General features: G+C 44.2%; 1 protein-coding gene across 1 annotated transcript in view; it reads left to right on the top strand.

Annotated features, from left to right (window-relative positions):
- Positions 1 to 20,651, top strand: part of PIAS1 (protein inhibitor of activated STAT 1) — a 57,240-nt gene extending 36,589 nt beyond the window's left edge. Inside the window, exons 3-14 of the mRNA XM_054272622.1 lie at positions 1,671 to 1,755; positions 3,543 to 3,590; positions 4,455 to 4,545; positions 5,048 to 5,182; positions 8,450 to 8,555; positions 10,376 to 10,449; positions 13,696 to 13,856; positions 15,376 to 15,506; positions 15,743 to 15,920; positions 17,711 to 17,853; positions 18,051 to 18,088; positions 20,355 to 20,651. Coding sequence (XP_054128597.1) covers positions 1,671 to 1,755; positions 3,543 to 3,590; positions 4,455 to 4,545; positions 5,048 to 5,182; positions 8,450 to 8,555; positions 10,376 to 10,449; positions 13,696 to 13,856; positions 15,376 to 15,506; positions 15,743 to 15,920; positions 17,711 to 17,853; positions 18,051 to 18,088; positions 20,355 to 20,651 — 1,487 coding nt within the window. The remainder of the gene's footprint in view (positions 1 to 1,670; positions 1,756 to 3,542; positions 3,591 to 4,454; positions 4,546 to 5,047; positions 5,183 to 8,449; positions 8,556 to 10,375; positions 10,450 to 13,695; positions 13,857 to 15,375; positions 15,507 to 15,742; positions 15,921 to 17,710; positions 17,854 to 18,050; positions 18,089 to 20,354) is intronic.
- Positions 20,652 to 21,220: the final 569 nt, after the last annotated feature.

The following is a 21,220-nucleotide window of genomic DNA, read 5'->3' as shown; positions in this document are numbered from 1 at the left end:
GTGGGAAAGGGAGAACTTGGGAAATCCAAGGAATTTTGGGAGCTGCTGGTTGGCTTCTCTGGATAATTGAGCTTTAAATGAAGGTGGCATTAGTTAAATAGTCAGCAGTTTTTAATTAGTGAAGTGCTGCAGTTCACACCAAAGGTTCCCAAAAACCTTCCTGAACTTTTCTAATAAAGCCAAAATTGACAATTTCCAGGCTAAAGCAAATGATACCTGGGAGAAGAACCAACCCAGCAGAAAAAGCCATGGAAAAGCAGGAAATAACAACTGGAATTCCCTCATTTCTCTGCAGTGCATGAGCTTGGCTAATTCAGCTTTTGTTAATTAGAGTTTGTAATTGTGATCTTGCCATTTATAGCTAAAAATAGGTGTCAAATTCTATGGAGGAGCAAATGTGAAAGCAGATTTTCATTGTTAATTGTATACATTGTGTCTGTTTCCTGCAGACATTGGATGCAGGAAATGTATGCATTTCAGAAATCTGAGTTATTTATAAAACTTAATTCTTTCTCAAAGATTCCTAACAGCAGCTTCATGTCCCTGTTCCTGCTCATGCACAGCAGCAAATCATGGGATCAGTGAAGGATTTTGGAGCTGTGTGATGCAGGAAAGATAAAAAATGGAATTTTGGGAGGTTCCTGCTGTAATATTTACACTCAGTGTCTTTGCTATTGTTGGTTCCAGCCCACCACACGCTGCTTGGAACAAAATCTCAATTCTCACCCTGAAATACTCACTCAGCTGTCACTCAGGGATGAGTCAAGAATGCATTATAGTAAACCAAAAAATGGGAAATTTATCCAGTGTTTAGTGCACAGATAATTACACTGATTTATTCAGAATAATTGTATTATATAATATTTATTCAGAACTTACAAATTTATTCAGAACTTAGAAAATTATGAAGAGTAATGGGATTGAAGTGCAACTTACAGGCAGCTTTTCATTCACTGTGTGTTGGTGAGTGTGTGGAATCCTTCTCTGGGGAGATGATGCTTTCTCTCAGTTTATGATTTAAAAAACCTTTTTCATTGCTGCAGTGGCCCTGTGAAGGGCTGTGTTTTAGCTAAAACCACTATTTTAGGGATATTTAACATTGGTTTCCAGCAGGAGCATTTTACTCCTGAGCACTGTTTGGTTCTGGAGTGGCACAGAGTGGGAAGGCTTTAAAATCAGATTTTATGGCTGCAGATCTCACGAGTTCTTGGCTTATTCTGGATATATTTGGTGCACTGAAGTCCAAAAAGCGTCAGACTGAAATGTGAGATGTCCCACGTGTTGTGTTCAGCCCCTCTGTGAACTTTGACAGGCCGAGCCCGATCTGGTGCATGGAGGGAAATAAAAAAGAGATTGATGAGAAATCCTCAGATGTATTTTTATTTCATATCAGAGCACGTTTGACATGAAATTACAGCGATAAAAAGCCTTGATTTGCCTCAGCTCTGCTGTTATCTCCAGCCCCATTTTAATGTGCACTTTATAGGCACATAAAGTTTGTTCATTGTATTTTTATTTACAGGAGGCTTCCAATGGCAACTTCCTCAAAAGCTCTTCAGAGCCAGATGTGTCTGATGCTGGTGGAATTAAAAAAAAAAGTGTGTTATGACTCGATGTAATTATTTCCTGCTTGTCCTGGCTGCTTTTTGATGCTCTCTGCTCTCTTGCAGCCTCAGATAACAGCCAGAGGTTTCGAGAAACCTGCTTTGCCTTCGCGCTGACGCCGCAGCAAGTGCAGCAGATCAGCAGCTCCATGTGAGTGGGTCCAGCAGCCCTGAAATGCAAATAACCCACCCCAAACCCACCCAGCCTTCCATGGCCCTACTCAGCATCCCCAAAATCCAAATAACCCACCCTAAACCCACCCAGCCTTCCATAGCCCTACTCAGCAGCCCCGAAATCCAAATAACCCACCCCAAACCCACCCAGCCTTCCATGGCCCTACTCAGCATCCCCGAAATCCAAATAACCCACCCAGCCTTCCATAGCCCTACTCAGCAGCCCCGAAATGCAAATAACCCACCCCAAACCCACCCAGCCTTCCATAGCCCTACTCAGCAGCCCTGAAATCCAAATAACCCACCCCAAACCCACCCAGCCTTCCATAGCCCTACTCAGCAGCCCCGAAATCCAAATAACCCACCCCAAACCCACCCAGCCTTCCATGGCCCTACTCAGCATCCCCAAAATCCAAATAACCCACCCAGCCTTCCATAGCCCTACTCAGCAGCCCCGAAATGCAAATAACCCACCCCAAACCCACCCAGCCTTCCATAGCCCTACTCAGCAGCCCCGAAATGCAAATAACCCACCCCAAACCCACCCAGCCTTCCATGGCCCTACTCAGCATCCCCAAAATCCAAATAACCCACCCCAAACCCACCCAGCCTTCCATAGCCCTACTCAGCAGCCCCGAAATGCAAATAACCCACCCCAAACCCACCCAGCCTTCCATGGCCCTACTCAGCATCCCTGAAATCCAAATAACCCACCCCAAACCCACCCAGCCTTCCATAGCCCTACTCAGCATCCCTGAAATCCAAATAACCCACCCCAAACCCACCCAGCCTTCCATAGCCCTACTCAGCATCCCTGAAATCCAAATAACCCACCCCAAACCCACCCAGCCTTCCATAGCCCTACTCAGCAGCCCCAAAATCCAAATAACCCACCCCAAACCCACCCAGCCTTCCATAGCCCTACTCAGCAGCCCTGAAATGCAAATAACCCACCCCAAACCCACCCAGCCTTCCATGGCCCTGCTGGGAATGGCAGGGGGAGCTCCTCTGGGGAATTGGTTTGTCTTGTTGTGTGGGGAGCAGAGAATTCAGCCCCACCACTGAGTTTGGGGTGGGTGTCTCTGGTGTTAAGTTCCCTGCAAATCCAGAATTCTGCTCCCTGCAGCTCTTCCTTGCCACCAGTTTGTTGATTCATTACAAAGTTGTGACTTTATGGTGACCCATCACAATTTTCTTTCTAATATACAAAAAACACCAAAAAAAGCCAAAAAAACCCTGCAAAAACAACCCATAAAACACATAACCCCCAAAACAAAAAAAAAAAAACCAAACAAAAACCCAAAACAAACCACCCCCCCCAAAAAACCAGCAAAAAAACCCCCAGCAAACAAACAAACAAAACAAACAAACAAAAAAAAACCCAAAAAACCAACCTCCCCCCAAAAAAGCCTAAAAAATAAAACCCCAAACAAAAACCCTAAAAAATAAACCCCCCCAAAACAATGAAAAACCTCAAACAAAAACCCCCACAAAAATAGAGGTCAGACCCAAGTTTATTTATTTACCTCAGGAAATAAAAACTCTTCCTTTTAACCTCTCTTGAGAGTGGTGGTTTGAGCAGGAGCAGCAAAGTCTGGTGTGCATTATACATGCCTGAAAATGTGAGTTTTCCATTTTTTTTATATAAAGATGAAGTGTTTTCCATAAATTGAACTTCCAGCAAACTCCTGAGGAATCTATAATGCAATACTGAGGAATCTTGTGAACTGCAGGAAATTTTAATCCATTTTCTCTTGTTTCCAGGGATATTTCTGGGACCAAATGTGACTTCACAGTACAGGTCCAGCTACGGTAGGGATTTTGTTGCCTGTTGGTTTTTAGGATTTATCAGCAGGTTGGGAATTCCTGGGTGGAAAAGAGCTGATTTTCCTCATCCACATGATTCACTCAATCCACAGAAGGATTCACTGATTTTCTTGCCATTGAATCCTTCCTGTAATTCCACCTTGGTCATTCCATGTCCTGGGGCTGGAAAATCCATGAGCAGGGAGGGTTGTTTTTCCTAGCAGGGATGGATTCCATGGGCATTTCAAGATCTGCTTCTTTAGGCACTTTGGGAGTCACCAGCCTGGTGAATTTGGGGGTTTTTAATCAATCATAAATGGATTAAATCCTCTGTCTCAGCCTGGTGGGGTGGGATGGACCAAGGGTGAGGAGAGAATGAGCAAACCCCTCTTGGATGATCCATGGGCAGGGATGGGGCAGTCCCTGGAAGGAACCCAGGGCAGCTGAGAGGTTCTGCTGCTCCGTGGAATGCTCATTGTCCTGCTGGGATCCAGCAGCAAAAACACCTCTTTGAACTGGAAAGAAAGAAATCCAACAGCAGAAACTGCCTGGAGCTGCAGCTGGGACGGGGAAATGTCATTTGTGACACCTTGGTCTTGTGTGGAGAGGTCAGGCTGGAGAGGAGGCAGAGAAGGAATTGGGGGTGGGATGAGTCAGGCTGAGGAATTCAAGGAATCTCAGAGGAACCCCCAGGCTGCTGAAGCTCTGTGATTTTGGGGGGTTTTCCTGCTCTGTGACTTCATTGCAGGGCTGTGTTGAGGAAGGTTTGTCCTGATTTCAGAGCTCAGTGGAAAAAACAGTTCCTTCTGGGGAGAGATGATCTTTAAATCACTGTAAAAGTGAAAGATGATGGCAGCTCTTTGCTTTTAGGTTTTGTTTATCAGAAACCAGTTGTCCACAAGAAGATCACTTCCCACCCAATCTGTGTGTGAAAGTCAATGGGAAACCATGCAGCCTTCCAGTAAGTCAAATCTCCTTTTAGTACTCATTTTGGGATGCATTATTAGGAGTTACCTGCCTGAAAATTTATCCCAATCTTTGTTTTCACATTCTGGAGCATTGGAATGAACAGAAAAGATCAAGTAATTTGTTTTAGCCAGTAGATCCAGAGTTCGTATGGAAGTTAAAATGAATCATCCCTTTTTGAGATGATACATTTAGTAATATTCACATGAGCAGAGAAAAAAGAATTGAATTTTAGAAACTCTGGTCCAAAGTTTGGGGTTTTCTGTTTAGCTTTGCTGGGACAGGAGAGGTGGCAAAGTTCCCTTTAATATTTTGAAGGCAGGGTTAGGATTTTGGATTTCCATCAGGAGAAAGAGCTTCTAAAACGCTCCATATTTTATTGTCTGATCCTTCTCTGTTTGAATTAGCCATAGAGCCTGGTCCAGGTGCATTGGGAGGGGCAGGAGGCAAAAGCACTGTGGGATTCTTTTTTCTGAGAGCTGAAATTTTGCTTTCAGGGCTACCTGCCACCAACCAAAAACGGTGTTGAACCAAAGCGCCCCAGCCGACCAATCAACATTACCTCACTCGTCCGCCTGTCCACCACGGTCCCCAACACCATTGTCGTGTCCTGGACTGCAGAGATTGGCAGGGTGAGTGCCTCTGGGGTCTCCTCAGTCTGCCTGAGAGATAATCCTGGGCAGAAAATCCTTGCTGGGCTGGCCACGGGTGTCCTTGTCTGTGACGGTGTTCACAGGGGTCTGGAAGAGATGAGGATCTGACTCCATGTTCCAGAAGGCTGATTTATTATTTTATGGTATATATTATATTGAAACTATACTAAATGAATAGAAGAAAGGATTTAATCAGAAGGCTGGCTAAGAACAGAAAAAGAAGGAATGATAACAACAGCTTGTATCTCGGACAGAGAGTCCGAGCCAGCTGACTGTGATTGGCCATTAATTAGAAACAACCACCTGAGACCAATCCCAGATGCACCTGTTGCATTCCACAGCAGCAGATAACCATTGTTTACATTTTGTTCCTGAGGCCTCCCAGCTTATCAGGAGAAAAGATCCTAAAAAAAGGATTTTTCAGAAAATATCACAGCTGCACTTGTCCAGCTGGAATTCTGTGCTGCCGGGATGTGCTCCCTCAGATCCCTCCCTCACCTTCCCTCCTCATCTTTGTGACTCAGGGAGGGCCAGATAAAGAGATCAAGGCATCCTCTAAGCCTTTTGTTTGTTGATTTGGCCAAACTTCAGACTTTGAAGTTCTTCCTGACTGCGGGGACTTGACAAAGCTTGGCTTGGACTTGCAAGGAGCGGGTGCCATCGAGCCCAGAGTGGCCCTTCAGAGCTGTGAGTGTGGACACAGCACAGCCCAGCTGATTCCATTGACCCTTTTTGCTTTTCTCCCAGCTGCTCTCCTTATCCTCTACATTTAAAACCTCATTTTTAATCCTTTTTGTGTCTGTGGGGAGGAGGTTACAACCAGTGTCAGAAAATCGCTGATGTTCCACCGGGCTAATGAAATCTGGAACATGCTGCAAAAAGTGACTCCAGTAAATCAGCCATGAATTACTGAGCTGCTTTCAGTGCTGGCACCAAAGCTGCTGGGTGGGCATTCCAGAGGCACCGTGTGCTGCTGCCACTGCCCCCATCCTGTTTTTAGAAGTGCCCAGAATTGTCCTGAGGTGAAACTTTGGCCAAGAATTTGTCAGCGTGCAAAGCCCAGCGTGGAAAAATGCTTACACTCCACTCAGGGACAATGGGCAGCTCTGAAACACCAGGGTGGGATTTCGGGCTGGATTTCTTGTGGAGCAGAAAACAATCTCCATTCAGATGATGGCATAAAGGGTGGCTGAGTGATTCTGGTCCAGAAAATCCTGTCTTATCTAATGAGAGCTGCAGGGATCAGAAGGAAGCAGTTCCCAATCAGCCTGCTTGGGTTTGCGTGCTGAGCTGCAGTTGGATGAGTCCCAGATGCTGCTCTGAGGGATTCAGGATTTCGGGACCAGAAGTGCCCCAAGTTTGAGTCAGTCCCTTGGGAACTGGCTGGTTTTCAGGTTTCACAGATTAATCAGTTATAAAGAACATTTTGGGGAACTTCTGGCATAAATAAGCACTAGATCCAGAATTGTAGGACAGGGTTGGAACAGCCTGGGACAGGGGAAGGTGTCCCTGGGTGGAGTGGGATGGGATTTAAGATCCTTTCCAACCCAAACCATCCTGGAATTCTATAAAAAGCAATCCTTCCTGAATACATTCTTTAAGACACAATCCTTACTAAATAGATTCTTTAAGAAACAACCTTTCCTAATTTGATTCTTTGAGACTTTGACAGTGAAATGTGAAGAATTATTTTATATTTGGCTGTGCCTGTGTAGCACAAAATCTGAGTTCCCCTTTCCCCCTTCCCTCAAGAGTCAGTTCTGGTCCCAACTGTGCTCCCTACCTTTGCTGGAGCCCTCAGTGTGATTTTTACACAATCTGTTTCAAGAGCCTTCTGTACAAGATGCCTTGGGCAAGTTCCTGCCTTTGTAGATTCAAGCTGTCGGTAAATAATTTCACAACGTTAATTAGCATTTTTCTAACTCCTCTCCTAATTGAGGCATTAAACAAACAAGTTAAGGCAGTAGTGGTTTTTAACGATGTGAGAAGCGTTCATTGTGAGAATAAAATATTTAAAATGTGGTGTTTCTGATGCTGCTCCAATTGGTGTGATTTTGTGGTGAGATATATCACTGAGAGCCTGCCTTCAGATCCTAAATAAAGGATGGGGGATGTCACAATTGCATGGATTTTTTTAAAGTGGAAACGTGTGGCACTTGCTGAGGGAAGCCTTTTATTTTTCAATTTAAATTGTATGAATGCAGCTCCAGGTTTAGCCAATGTTCAAATCAAAAAATAATTGATGTACCCTAATGTGAGAACATGGATTTAGTCCTTTCCATTCTGGGGGATGAGAGGTGTTGCTGCTGAGTCACATTTTTAGAAAGACGTTTATAACCTGATTTTTCTGGAGATTATAAGAAAAATGAGAGCTTCAGAAATCCCAGGAATTTGGGCTCCATGGCAGGAAGAGTTCATTCCATGAGGGAAGGTTCACCTGAGTTGGGTTCTGCCTCTGAGCTGCTTTGGTGATGAAATTCACATTTCAGAGACAATTGAGTGCAGGAAGAGAAGAAAAAGATGGCCAGTGCTTCCAGATATTGCAGGAGATGCATCGTGGGAAGAGGCATCACTGCTCCTTTTCCTATTTTGAAAACAAAATAGGCTTTTATTAAAAACAAGAAAAAATTCTGATCATATTTGACCTGACAGCTTTCCTTAAATACACTGACACCATTGCAGTGCTGAACATTGTCTATGTAAAATTAAATATACTGACACAAGTGCGGTGCTGAACATTATCCATGTAAAATTAAACCACTGACACAAGTGCAGTACTGAATATTATCAATATAAAATTGAAGTAACTGTCCTCCATGGTGCTCTGCAATCCCATAACAAAATGTTACATGCTGCAGACAGGGTTTTCCCGGATGTTTTTGGGGTTTTCCCTGATGTTTTTGGGTTTTCGCTGATATTTTGCGGGATTTTCCAGAACTATTCCATGGCAGTGTGCCTGGTGAAGCAGCTCTTCTGAGCAGTGCCCTGCAATCCCATAACAAACTGTTATGTACTGCAGACAGGGATTTTCCCTGGTGTTTTTGGTATTTTCTCTGATGTTTTAGGGTTTTCTCTGATGTTTTGTGGTGTTTTCCAGAACTATTCCATGGCAGTGTACCTGGTGAAGCAGCTCTCCTCCATGCAATCCCATAACAAACTGTTATGTACTGCAGACAGGAGTTTCTCTGTTTTTGGTATTTTCCCTGATGTTTTGGGTTTTCCCTGACGATTTGTGGTGTTTTCCAGAACTATTCCATGGCAGTGTACCTGGTGAAGCAGCTCTCCTCCACAGTGCTCCTGCAGCGGTTGCGGGCCAAGGGAATCCGGAACCCGGATCACTCCAGAGCACTGAGTATGTGTCTGCTGGCCTTCTGTAAAAAAAGGAAAAAAATTCACTTTTGTGAGGGGAGATTTGGAATTAGGACTGTGCTAACCAAGCCTTGGACTTCCTACAGCCCTCTGGGCTTTGGGAATGTGATAGTGGTGTTCTTTGTGTTCAGCTCCAATTCAAAGACTCAGAGCCTTTGTTTGCACTAGGAGCCAGTCCAGGAACCCTGTTGACACTGTGAGGGGAAAAATGCAAGAGAATCTCTTTCAGCTCAGCCATCCTGGCTTTGTTTGTGCAGAATGGCACAACTGTGCTCTGCAGTCAAGTGGGCATTCAGTACCTCAGGAGGAGGAATTGGTGGAAGTTTGTGACATAAAATCAGCACAAACTGCTGTGGGTTTGGTTTTCAGGGAGAGGGAGAAAATCCCAACATCTGATAGTGGTGTTACTCTTTAATTAATGCTCACATCAGGTTTTGTACTTTCTCCAGAGGGGAAAAATGAGTGCAGCAGTAAAAAATGGTGCAGAATGGTATAAATGTGTTTTACATGAGGGGGGCTGAAGGCCTCGCCCTGGGCCTGGGCCTGGGCAGGAGCAGCTCCACCGAGCATTTCTGTTCCCAGAGTTGTGGGGTGAGCCTGGGAAAGTGCCCAGCACAGAGCCCCTCCTCACTCCAGAGTGAATTTGCTGCCTTTCTGTCTCCTCTGACAACAAATTGGTGGAAATTTGTGGCAGAAAACTAGTAAAAATTGCTGTGGGTTTTGTTTTCAGGGAAAGGGGAAAATCCCAAAATGATAGTGGTGTTACTCTTTAATTAATGCTCACATCAGGAGTTGTACTTTCTCCAGAGGGGAAAAATGAGTGCAGCAGTAAAAAATAGTGCAGAATGGCACAAGTTTGACAGTGTTTTACAGTGAAGGGGGCTGGAGGCCTCACCCTGGGCCTGGGCCTGGGCAGGAGCAGCTCCACCGAGCATTTCTGTTCCCAGAGTTGTGGGGTGAGCCCAGAGACAGTGCCCAGCACAGAGCTCCTCCTCACTCCAGAGTGAATTTGCTGCCTTTTTGTTTCCTCTGACAACAAATTGGTGCAAGTTTGTGGCATAAAAACAGTAAAAACTGCTCTGAGTTTGGTTTTTGGGAAGAGGGGGAAACACCTGATCCATATAAAATTACTCTTTAATTAATGCTCACATCAGGTGTTGGACCTTCTCCAGAGGGGAAGAAATGAGTCCAGCACTAAATGATAATGCTGGGCATTAATTTGTCCTAATGCAGTTTGATGATTTATGCACAAAATGCACAAAAATCTACCAAGTTCCAGGTGGCAGCTGCTCTGCAGGGTGAGGATGAAGGTGTAGGTCCAGCTCTTAGAGCAGGAATAAAATAACTCTGAGTTGTTCATTTTACCAATGGCAGCTCATGAAACAGCCCTTGTAAATAAAAATAGAGGATGAAAAACTGCAGGAATTAAAGACTTCAGTGTTTCACTGCAGTTATTTAAATCTCAGATTTTGTCAGGGTGCTGCTGACTGCCTATTGCTCAATTTGCTTTTCAGTTTGAAATCACTTGATGAGGATTTGGGGGGTTGTAGTGGTGCCTCTCTATGTGAGACTTGTTAACAAGTTTAGCTTGGAGTTGGAAGTGAAATTGATGTGATATTAAATATTAAATAATGGTCAGGTACAAAGCTGCATGCAAAGGAGTTAAGACATCTCTGGATAAATACATTTTAGGGGTCTTGAATTCAAAGTTTACTCTGCCATTTCATATTTATTTTATTTCTTTATCATCCAATTCATGTTTGAATTAACATAAAATAAACTTTTTCTTCTTTCAAATACCAGTTAAAGAGAAGCTAACTGCTGATCCAGACAGTGAAATTGCAACAACCAGCCTAAGAGTGTCTCTGCTTTGTCCAGTAAGTTGATTTTTCATTCCCTCAAAAGTGATTCTGATGGAAATGTGGCTGTTGTGGTGGAATTACCTCGTGTTTACCTGGTGTAACTTTGTGGGGACAGAGAGCAGCTGAAATTCCCTATCTGTGCTGAAAAGCTTCTGAAATGCCCCTGGGAAAATGAATATTCCATTAGCTTGGAAATGTTACTCAAAATATATGTAAGCATACATTTAATGTGTCACTGCATCATCTGAGAGTGCAGCTTGAGCTTGGATTGATAAAAACTCTCTCAAAAAGGGGGAAAAGGGAGGAATCTGATGTTCAAAGCAGCCAAAGGAGGCAGCACCTCCCAGAATTGTGCAAATGCACACTTGGATTTAATAATCTGAATTTAAAACCAAAGCAGTGTCCTGGAATTGTTCAGACAAAATGTTTAATTTTAATTTTGTTTTATTTTAATTTTGGTTTTAATCTTAAATTTTAATTTTAATTTTACTTTTTAATTTTGCCCTCCAAGGTGCTCAGATCTTCCTTGGAATTTGGCATCCAGGATCCAGAGGGGCTGCTCTCAGCCCGGACTTCAGAGCACACTCAAACTCTTGTTCATTTTTCCCCCTGAAAGCACAAAAAAATAAATCCCCAGGCCCTGCAGCAGGACCAAATATTTAACTGGAGAAAAATTCCAAATCCAGGGGTGTACTGGAGGTTCTGCAGCTTTGTTTACAAATCCTGAACTCCTGTTTTGTAACAGGGAAATAGAAATGTTTTGTGTGCTCATAAAAGAAATTAATGCAGTGTTTTTTTGGCTGCCAGCAGGCAGGAGTCAGTCCCAGTGATGGGAATGCAGCTTTTCCACACTTGGGATGCATCCCTGCTTTTTTTTTGTTTTTTTGTGGCAGAGCTGATCCAGGAGGTTCAGTGCCAAAAATGGGAAAAAAGCACCAACCTGGGAACCTTGAGCGTGGTTAAATCCCATCACAGGCAGAGGTTTTTTACCAAAACCCTGGAAAAAAATCTTCCTGTTTTTTAAATCTGTTTTCTTTTTCCTCAGGGACATCACAGATGGAGATTTTCTACCAAAACCTTGGGAAAAGTCTTCCTGGTTTTTAAATTTTGGGGGCTTTTTCCCTCAGGGACATCACAAGCAGAGATTTTCTACTAAAATGTTGGGAAGATCTTCTTGGTTTTTAATCTGCTTTTTTCCTCTCAGGAGATGGGGTTTTGTTGTCCTTCATGTCTTTGACCTTCCTTATTTTGCTTTTGAAGCATCCAGGTTTTCCCTCTGATGCTCCTGAGCTGTGCCCAAAAATGAAATGAGCCATTGCCCCAGCAGCTGGGAGATGAGAATGCCTGACACACACAGAGCAGGGGGGAGTTGGTTTGGGATGGGAATAATGTGATTTTTGGGATTGGAATAATGTGGGGTTTGGGGTGGGAATAATGTGGGTTTTGGGGTGGGAATAGTGTGGGTTTTGTGATGGGAATAATGTGATTTTTGGGATGGGAATGATGTGCTTGGTCATGGATTTGGGGGGAGGAGGTGCCAAACACCTGGCACCAGAGCATCTCCTGTGGGAACTCTGAGTCCCCAGGGAATTCTGTGTCCCCTCCCATCACTGGGGACTCGGTGACAGTGACTGAGAGCCAGGGGGAAGGAAAATAAATGAGGTTTCAGTTCAAGGAATAAAACCAAGCCCTCACCATCAGGCTGGAGGAAGTGGTGGCCTGTGAGAGGAGCCTTTGTTTGTGCTGTGGGTTTGGGGATATTGTGGTGCCATCCTGTGGCATCCTCCTTGTACTGCTCAGCATCAGCTGGATTGAGCCACATCCCCAAAATCCCACTGCCAGCTCTGGGAGCAGCCAGAGCTGCTCAGGTGCAGCCTTGTGGGTGTTTTAGCCAAATAAACACAACTTTACACTCCTCAGTGGGAACAAATCTCCTGATTTAGAAGGTTTGGGTTTAGATTTTCTATTTTTCAGGTTCTCTGCTGCTTTAGTGGTTGGATCTGGGTTCACATTCAGGGATGGTGAGCTCTGTGCACAGAGCAGGGACACAAAACAATTCCTGCTCCAGCTGGGCACCAAGCACAAATGACCCAAATCTCAGCCCAGGAGCACAAACCCCGTGGGCTGGAGAGAGAAAAACAAGCAGGGTGGGACTGCCTGGGCTAAAGCTGGAATGGGACAATGGACTGCAAGGTGCAAATGGAGCAGAGCTGATCCCAGGGACAGAGCCCGTGCCCCTCGTGCATTTTGGGGCCATTTTGGCTCATCTTGGGTGCAGCCCTGGCTGGGCTCTGGTGCTGCCCAAGGTGGAGGAGATCCTGTCAATAAATCCCTGCTTTATTCTGGAGCTCTGCCCAGCCTCTGCTCCAGCTCAGCCCAAGGCATCACTCCATAAATTATTGTTCTGTTGGGTTTTCATGTGGTGGAAATCCCGTTCAGACCTTGCTGCTCTCACCTTTGGTGTGGTCAGTCCAGGCCCCTCCAATGCTTAAAACAAGAAAAGTGATTCAAATAAACAATTTGAATATACAAATAAACAATAAAGCACTGATGTGCTGCCAGGATCCTATACATATTATAGTAGAGCCATGTAACATGAAGTAGTCAATAAACAATAAAGTTCAAAGAGTTTCTTTTTAGTTGTACCAAGAGGAGGAAATGTAAGAAATAGTAAAGGTAAGATTTTCAGAAAGCTGTAAAAACAAGCCTTAGAAATAGAAAAGCAGAGAAAAAAGAATGAACTAAAGCTGCAAAATCTGAAAGTAGAAAATTTACAATAGTATATCAAGCAAGAACATTTGAGCAACTGCTGGGGTTTTGTGAGGTGATTTTTATTTCAGATGAAAGTGAAATTCCTTTCTCTGTCTGCTTTCCTTTCCGTGTAATGATGCTTTCATGATAATGAAGGATAATTCTGGTTTTGGTCCATATAATATGTGCAATAATATATAATAATTCTATTTTTGATCCATCCAGGCCACTGCTATTTACAGGTGCTCAGTGCATTTTGTTACAGGAATATGGCAGGATGTATTCTTCAGCTTCCTGGGTCAAATAAAACTCAAAACATGATTTTTATTCACTTTTATGCCATTTCGAACATACAGGAAGGAGGGAACAGTGTGTGTGACAAAACTCAGATTTCTAAGAGTTTTTTCTGGAATAAAACTCAATCTGAGTCTTGTCCTTTTTCCGGCAGGAAAGCCCTGGTGGTTAATTTAACTCCAAGGTAATAAAATCCTGGTTTTTTTTCTCTTGCAGCTTGGCAAGATGCGCCTGACCATCCCCTGCAGGGCCCTGACCTGCTCCCACCTGCAGTGCTTCGATGCCACTCTCTACATCCAAATGAACGAGAAAAAACCCACCTGGGTGTGCCCTGTGTGTGACAAGAAAGCTCCCTACGAGCATCTCATCATTGATGGGTGAGTGAAGCTGAAATCAGAACCCAAGGGGATGTTCCTGTCTGGATCCAAGTGGATTTCCCTCCTTTTGGAGCTCCCCATGTTGGATTCCCTGCTGCTGGTCAGGAATTCCTGAGCAGCTCCTTCCCAAGGGTTCTGCTCCTTCACACTCAGCTTGATAATAATGAGAGCAATTCTCAGTGAATTCCTGAGCTTTCCTAGGTGCACACAGCACATGTTGTATTTCCTTTTAATGGAGCAGCTGTACAAATGTGGCAGGGCTGATAACAGACAGAGCAAATCAATGCTGCCACCCCTGTGAGTGCCCGCACAATTCCGTGTACAATTTCACACTCGGGGAGTTGCTATCTATAGAAAGTGACACACAGATTGATTCCCTGGCTCTGCCTGCTTGCAAAACACTAAAAAAAATAAATAAATCTCACCTCAGGCTGGGCCAAGGGTGGATTTCTGGGGTTGCATTTTAATTTCTTTAAGAGAGAAATTTTCTTTTTTTTTTAATAAAGGGAGAGAATAGGTTAGAGGTTTCTGAGAATACTCTCAATATAAAACAAAGCCCAAAAATGGATGAAACAGATACAGAAAAACCCCAAAAGCAAAGCTGAAAACACCCAAGAGACCCCAAAATGTTAAAAAACCACCTCATCAATGAGGAGTCTTTTTTTATGGAATATGTGTTTTATTTTGCTAAGGAAGGATGAGATCACTCAGAATCCCTTTAGAGCCTTGCAGGAGACACTCAGGCTGATCTGGACTCCTGCAGCCCCAGATTTCCAGGGATAAATCTGCCTTGGATCAAAGAGCTGGGGGGCTCCTGCTTGAGGTTTCTGCCTAAAACAGCAAAGCCATAAAGCAGGAATAATGCAAACCCCACTTTCCCTTATTTCTCCTGGTGCTGCCAGGTGCAGATGTTGGGTCTGATCTAACTGGAGCATCCCAAAGAGAAAGTTATTTGTGGAAAATGCTCCAATCTGGGAAAGAAAGAGCTAATTAAAGCCAAGCTCTAATTAAAGCCAAGCTCTTCCCTGCAGAACCACATGAATGGGCCTGGTCAGAAGCTGGAATTCCCACTGGCACTGATGTGCTGCCAGGATCCTAAAATTTTAGGACATGCCTGTGGGAGAAGAGGCTGCAAATTGAGATTCTCAGGCTCAGCATTTGGTAGGAAGTTTCACAAGTCCTTAAATCCTCAGATTTAAGAGAGGTTTCCTCAGTTAAGTTTTGTCAGGATTTTTTTATCAACTCTGGTTCACAGAATTCCTCTGTTTTGGGAAATGGAGAGTTCTGTGTCACGAGCTCTGCAGGATTCCACCGTCAGTGCTTTTAAATAAAAATCTTCATTTTTGCAGATTTTTATTTTAGGTAATACTCAAATTTTGTCAGTGATTCCTTTTAATCAAGGAGACAGTGAGAGAAGAACAGAACAGTAAAAGCTTCACCACAAATTCAGATTTACACTGACTAATAAAAGGAAAAAAGCTCTTTTTTGAGACTGATAGGAAATATTTTTTATGGACAGGTTGTTCATGGAAATCCTGAAGTTCTGTACAGATTGTGATGAAATCCAGTTCAAGGAGGATGGGTCCTGGGCTCCCATGAGGTCCAAGAAGGAGGTGCAGGAGGTGACAGCATCCTACAACGGAGTGGATGGTGAGCCATGGCTGGGCTGTGCAGGGCACTCTGGGGTCCCCTGTGTTCCTTCACCTCCCAGAATGCTCATTTTTAAACATGCATTTATAGCTTTAATCATTTCTGTTCAGCTAATTGGGTCACACCTGTCTGGGGCTGGTGGTGTTTAAAGTTACCAACATTCTGTGATTATTTTTTATTTTAATGTTGAGCCTTTTAACGAGCTGCGGGTGTAACTGCTTGTTGGTTCTGTGCAGGATGCATCAGCTCCTCCTTGGAACACCAGGTGTCCTCTCACCAACAATCCAACAAAAACAAGAAGGTGGAAGTGATCGACCTGACCATCGACAGCTCCTCAGACGAGGAGGAGGAGGAGCCCTCGGCCAAGAGGAGCTGTCCCTCCATATCCCCAGCATCACCCATGAACAACAAGGGGTGAGCACACAGCACTGCAGGGGGAGTCAGAGACTCCAGAAGGAATCAGCTCTAGAAACTTCTGGGGTTGGGTTAGAGCCTCCTGTGGTAGCTCTGGGTTTGCTCCCAGCACGAGGCCTGGGGTTGGAATCACAGCTTTGAGTGTGGAACACAAGGAAATATTTCAGTTGTGAATTGGTGCAAAGGGAATCAAAATTTAAGTGTGCAACACAAATATTTCTGTTGTGCTTGTGAATTGGTGCAAAGGAAATCAAAATTTAAGTGTGCCACACAAATATTTCTGTTGTGTTTGTGAATTGGTGCCAAGGAAATCAAAATTTAAGTGTGCCACACAAATATTTCTGTTGTGTTTGTGAATTGGTGCCAAGGAAATCAAAATTTAAGTGTGCAACACAAATATTTCTGTTGTGCTTGTGAATTGGTGCAAAGGAAATCAAAATTTAAGTGTGCCACACAAATATTTCTGTTGTGTTTGTGAATTGGTGCCAAGGAAATCAAAATTTAAGTGTGCAACATAAATATTTCTGTTGTGTTTGTGAATTGGTGCCAAGGAAATCAAAATTTAAGTGTGCAACACAAATATTTCTGTTGTGCTTGTGAATTGGTGCAAAGGGAATCAAAGATTTAAATGTGCAACATAAATATTCCAATTGTGTTTTTGAAATGATGCACAGCGAATCAAGATTTAAGTGTGCAACACAAATATTTCAATTGTCTTTATGAAATGGTGTAAAGGGAATCAAAGATTTAAGTGTGGAACACAATGAAATATTTCTGTTGTGTTTGTGAAATTGTGCATAGGGGAATCACAGTTTTAAGTGTGCAACATAAATATTTCTGTTGTGTTTGTGAAATGGTGTACAGGGAATCAAAGATTTTGAGTGTGCAACACAATGAAATATTTCTGTTGTGTTTGTGAATTGGTGGAAAGGAAATCACAGCTTTGGCTGTGGAACACAATAAAATGTTTTAGTTGTGTTTGTAAATTGGTGCATAGGGAAATCACAGCTTTGAGTGTGCAACATAATAAAATATTTCAGCTGTTTATGAATTGGTGCAAATGGAATCACAGCTTTGAGTGCGCAACACAAAATATTTCAGCTGTATTTGAAAAAAATGAGTGTAAAATGATGCAAAGGGCACAAAAGTGTGGATTATGCAAATCTGGGAATGTTTTGCTCCCACTGGGAAATGTGGGAGCAGCAGCAGGGAGGAGCAGGGCTGTGGGGATAGGGAGTGCCACGAGCACCTGGGCACACCTGGGCAGCCAGGCTGGAAACAGCTCCTGGTTTGCATAAATCTTGTGGGGTGGAAACCAGGGATCCTGTGGGAAGGGTTCCTGCTCCACAGTGGGAATCGCTCAGGGACCCCTCCAGCCCCTCAAGGCCTTTTCCAGCTTGTGGGGTGTCAGTGCTGTGGGGTCACACAGGTCCCTGGGGTTTGGGGTTCAGTATTCCTTCAGGATTGTCTTGTCCTTGTTGAAAACACCTGTAACACGTTTCCAGAGATGCCAGCACCATTTCCAGTTCCTGCTGTTTGGGACTGAACTTTCCTTTCCTAAATTCCAGCTGTGCTGGGCTGAAGGGATGTTCCTGATGGAATTCTGTGAGGAGAAGCTTGGGGAGTGTTTGATGCAGCTGTGGAATGGCTGCACATCCTCCAGGAAATTGAGAATGTGTTTTGAATTTAAGTCCAATTTGAAAATAAGCAAACAAGCATCCCCTGATGGGACAGCAATAAACCAAGAGTGTGTTTTATGCTTTTAACAAGCCTTTTTTTTTCCCTTCCAGCATTTTAAATTTACCCCACCAAGCTTCTCCTGTGTCAAGAACCCCAAGCCTTCCTGCTGTGGACACCAGCTACATCAACACATCACTCATCCAGGACTACAGGCATCCATTCCATATGACACCCATGCCTTATGACCTGCAAGGTGAGTTCTGGCTGCTCCTGCACAGCTCTCCAGGCACTCATTTAATTATAAAATAAAAATAATGGGGTTAATATCTCTGGTAGTAAAGAGAATTTGGAATGTCATCAGTGTTTGGCTGGTTTATTTCAAAATAAGTGGTGACAAAATGGACAGGGGCTGTTTTGAGAAGCTGAATTTTGTTTTTTATCTCTTGACAGGTTTAGATTTCTTCCCTTTCCTGTCAGGTGACAATCAGGTAAGTCAGGGAGAACCAAATCCTGTGGCAAACACTTTTCCAAGCAGGATTTACTGTGTGGGAAGCAGCAGCAGCATTATCTGAACACAGGTGTGGGATGTGGCACAGCAAAAATAAATATTTGGACAGTTTTAAAATTTCAAACTCAGCAGCCACTTCATTGTGGAATGAAGGTGCAGCTTGATCCCTTTTCCTCCAAAAAAAAGGGAGCTGGGATGTCTCCCTGCCCTTTCTGCCCGCCCAAGCAGGGAAATTGCACTAAAATTGCCCTAAAAGCTGAGGGATGCTTTGCTATCCTCATAGAGAGCAGGGCTGGGAATTTGGGCCAGGAAATCTGGCTAAATATCCAAAATCTGAGAATGATTCTGATCCAAGGAATGCTGCTCTGGTTGTGGAGAAATCTTTGGGAACCAGGCTGGGACAGCCTGGATGTTCAGTCATGGTGGGAAGGATCACTGAGGGCAGGGCTCCCCCTCGGGGAGGTTGTGTTTAAATGGGATTTGTGGCTGCTCGGGTCCTGCAGCAGAGAGGAGAGCCTGGGACAGCCCTGCTGCACCCCGTGGGACCAGGCTGGCCCTAAATGCAATTCCCAGGATTGTGCCTTGCTGCCAGCAGGGACCAGCACAGCTCCACCTCTCAGCTGCCTCACCCTGACTGCTGGGGCTGGCCAAATGAGTCTGGGGGAATTTCACCCCCAAGGAATTTTTTGAACAGCTGAACAAAACAAAAAGCCCCAAAAGTGCTGCTGCTTGCCCTTTTTCCTGGTTTGAGTGCTGTGATCCCATTCCTGCTAGCTCTTTTTTGTGGTTTGGGCTCTCTGATCCCATTCCCTCCCTGCTATTTGTAATCCCAGCATCCCCAGTTCCTTTTGACTTCAAAAGTGGGGGACCACACAGTTAAAAATCCATTTCATGTCCCAGTGCCCGGGCTACTGTGAAACCCAGAACCTGTCAAACCCTCACCTTGACACAAATCCCCTTTTTTCTGCTGCTCTGAGTGCAAATCTGACACGTAACCTGTTGTTTTTAGCCCCAAAATGCTGCTGCTCACCCTTGTTCCTGGCTGGGGTTCTCTGATCCCATTCCTGCTTGCCTTTATTCCTGCTTTGGGCTTTCTGATCCCATTCCTGCTTTGGGCTCTCTGATCCCATTCCTGCTTTGGGCTTTCTGATCCCATTCCTGCTTTGGGCTCTCTGATCCCATTCCTGCTTTGGGCTCTCTGATCCCATTCCTGCTTTGGGCTTTCTGATCCCATTCCTGCTTTGGGCTCTCTGATCCCATTCCTGCTTTGGGCTCTCTGATCCCATTCCTGCTTTGGGCTCTCTGATCCCATTCCTGCTTTGGGCTTTCTGATCCCATTCCTGCTTTGGGCTTTCTGATCCCATTCCTGCTTTGGGCTCTCTGATCCCCTTCCCTCCCTGCTGGTCTGGTCTGTGAGGTTTGGGTTTACAAACCACATTTGTAACCCCAACATCCACAATTCCTTTTGGCTTCAAAACTGGGGGACCACAGAGCTAAAAATCCATTTCATGTCCCACTGCCCGGGCTGCTGTGAAACCCAGAACTGCCAAAACCTCCCCTTGACAAAAACCCCTTTATTTCCTGCTGCACAACCTGAATTTTAACCCCTTTGTTTCCTGCAAAACCTGAATTTTAACCCCTTTATCTCCTGCTGCAAAACCCGAATTTTAACCCCTTTGTTTCCTACTGCAAAACCCGAATTTTAACCCTTTTATTCCTGCTGCAAAACCCGAATTTTAACCCCTTTATCTCCTGCTGCACAACCCGTATTTTAACCCCTTTATCTCCTGCTGCAAAACCCGAATTTTAACCCCTTTATCTCCTGCTGCAAAACCCAAATTTTAACCCCTTTATCTCCTGCTGCACAACCCGTATTTTAACCCCTTTATCTCCTGCTGCACAACGGGAATTTTAACCCCTTTATTTCCTGCTGCAAAACCCAAATTTTAACCCCTTTGTTTCCTACTGCAAAACCCGAATTTTAACCCTTTTATTCCTGCTGCAAAACCCGAATTTTAACCCCTTTATCTCCTGCTGCACAACCCGTATTTTAACCCCTTTATCTCCTGGTGCAAAACCCGAATTTTAACCCCTTTATCTCCTGCTGCAAAACCCGAATTTTAACCCCTTTGTTTCCTACTGCAAAACCCGAATTTTAACCCTTTTATTCCTGCTGCAAAACCCGAATTTTAACCCCTTTGCCTCCTGCTGCACAACCCGAATTTTTAACCCTTTCCTCCCCGCAGCATTACAACACCTCCCTCCTCGCCGCGGCCGCCGCCGCAGTCTCGGCCTCGGACGATCAGGAACTTTTGCACTCCCGCTTTTTCCCCTACACCTCGTCGCAGATGTTCCTGGACCAGCTGAACGCCGGGGGCAGCAGCTCCCTGCCCGCCACCAACGGCAGCAGCAGCGGCAGCAACAGCAGCCTGGTCTCCTCCAACAGCCTGCGGGACAACCACGGGCACCCCGTGGCCAGCAGGAGCAGCACGGACACGGCCTCAATCTTTGGTATCATACCAGATATTATCTCCTTGGACTGATTCATTTCTATTTTTTTTTTTGTTTTTTTTTTGGGGGGGTGGGTTTGGGGGACAGAGGAAATCTTCGTGCTCGGTTTTCCTTTCTGTTCTGGAAAAAACAAACAAACAAACAAACAAAAAAAGTTAAGACAAGGTGGTTTTTTTTTTTTTTCCTTTTTTTAAAAAAGGGGAAAAAAAAATTTATGTGTACAGAGAACAAAAAAAAAAAAAAAGAAGTCTATTTTCAGTTTTACTTTTGTATATAAACCTAAGATGGCCTCGCTGGTAAAAATAAGAAAAAAAAAAAAAGACAAAAGAGAAAAAAAATTAAGAAAAACAAGGAGCTTCAGTTCATTTTTATGGATGCTGAAGATTTTACACCTGTGCATTTGTCATGTGAGTTTCTTTCCTTTTCTTTTTTCCCCTCTATGGTTTGGACACCAATGGCATTATTTTCTCCACAGTTACAGAAACAGGAGAGGAGCTGAGCTTCTAAAGTTCAAGCTTGGGGAGAGGGGTTTTTCTCCTCTTGGAGAATTTCCCTTGGCTGGTGGAATCTAATTCCCCCATCCCATTTTTAGTGCAGATTT

This window comes from Melozone crissalis, unplaced genomic scaffold (assembly GCF_028551555.1).
Source record: "Melozone crissalis strain CALT ecotype California unplaced genomic scaffold, PUWL_Pcris_2 ptg000014l_1, whole genome shotgun sequence".
NCBI classification, from domain to species: domain Eukaryota; kingdom Metazoa; phylum Chordata; class Aves; order Passeriformes; family Passerellidae; genus Melozone; species Melozone crissalis.
This window is presented reverse-complemented; position numbering and strand designations above follow the sequence as displayed.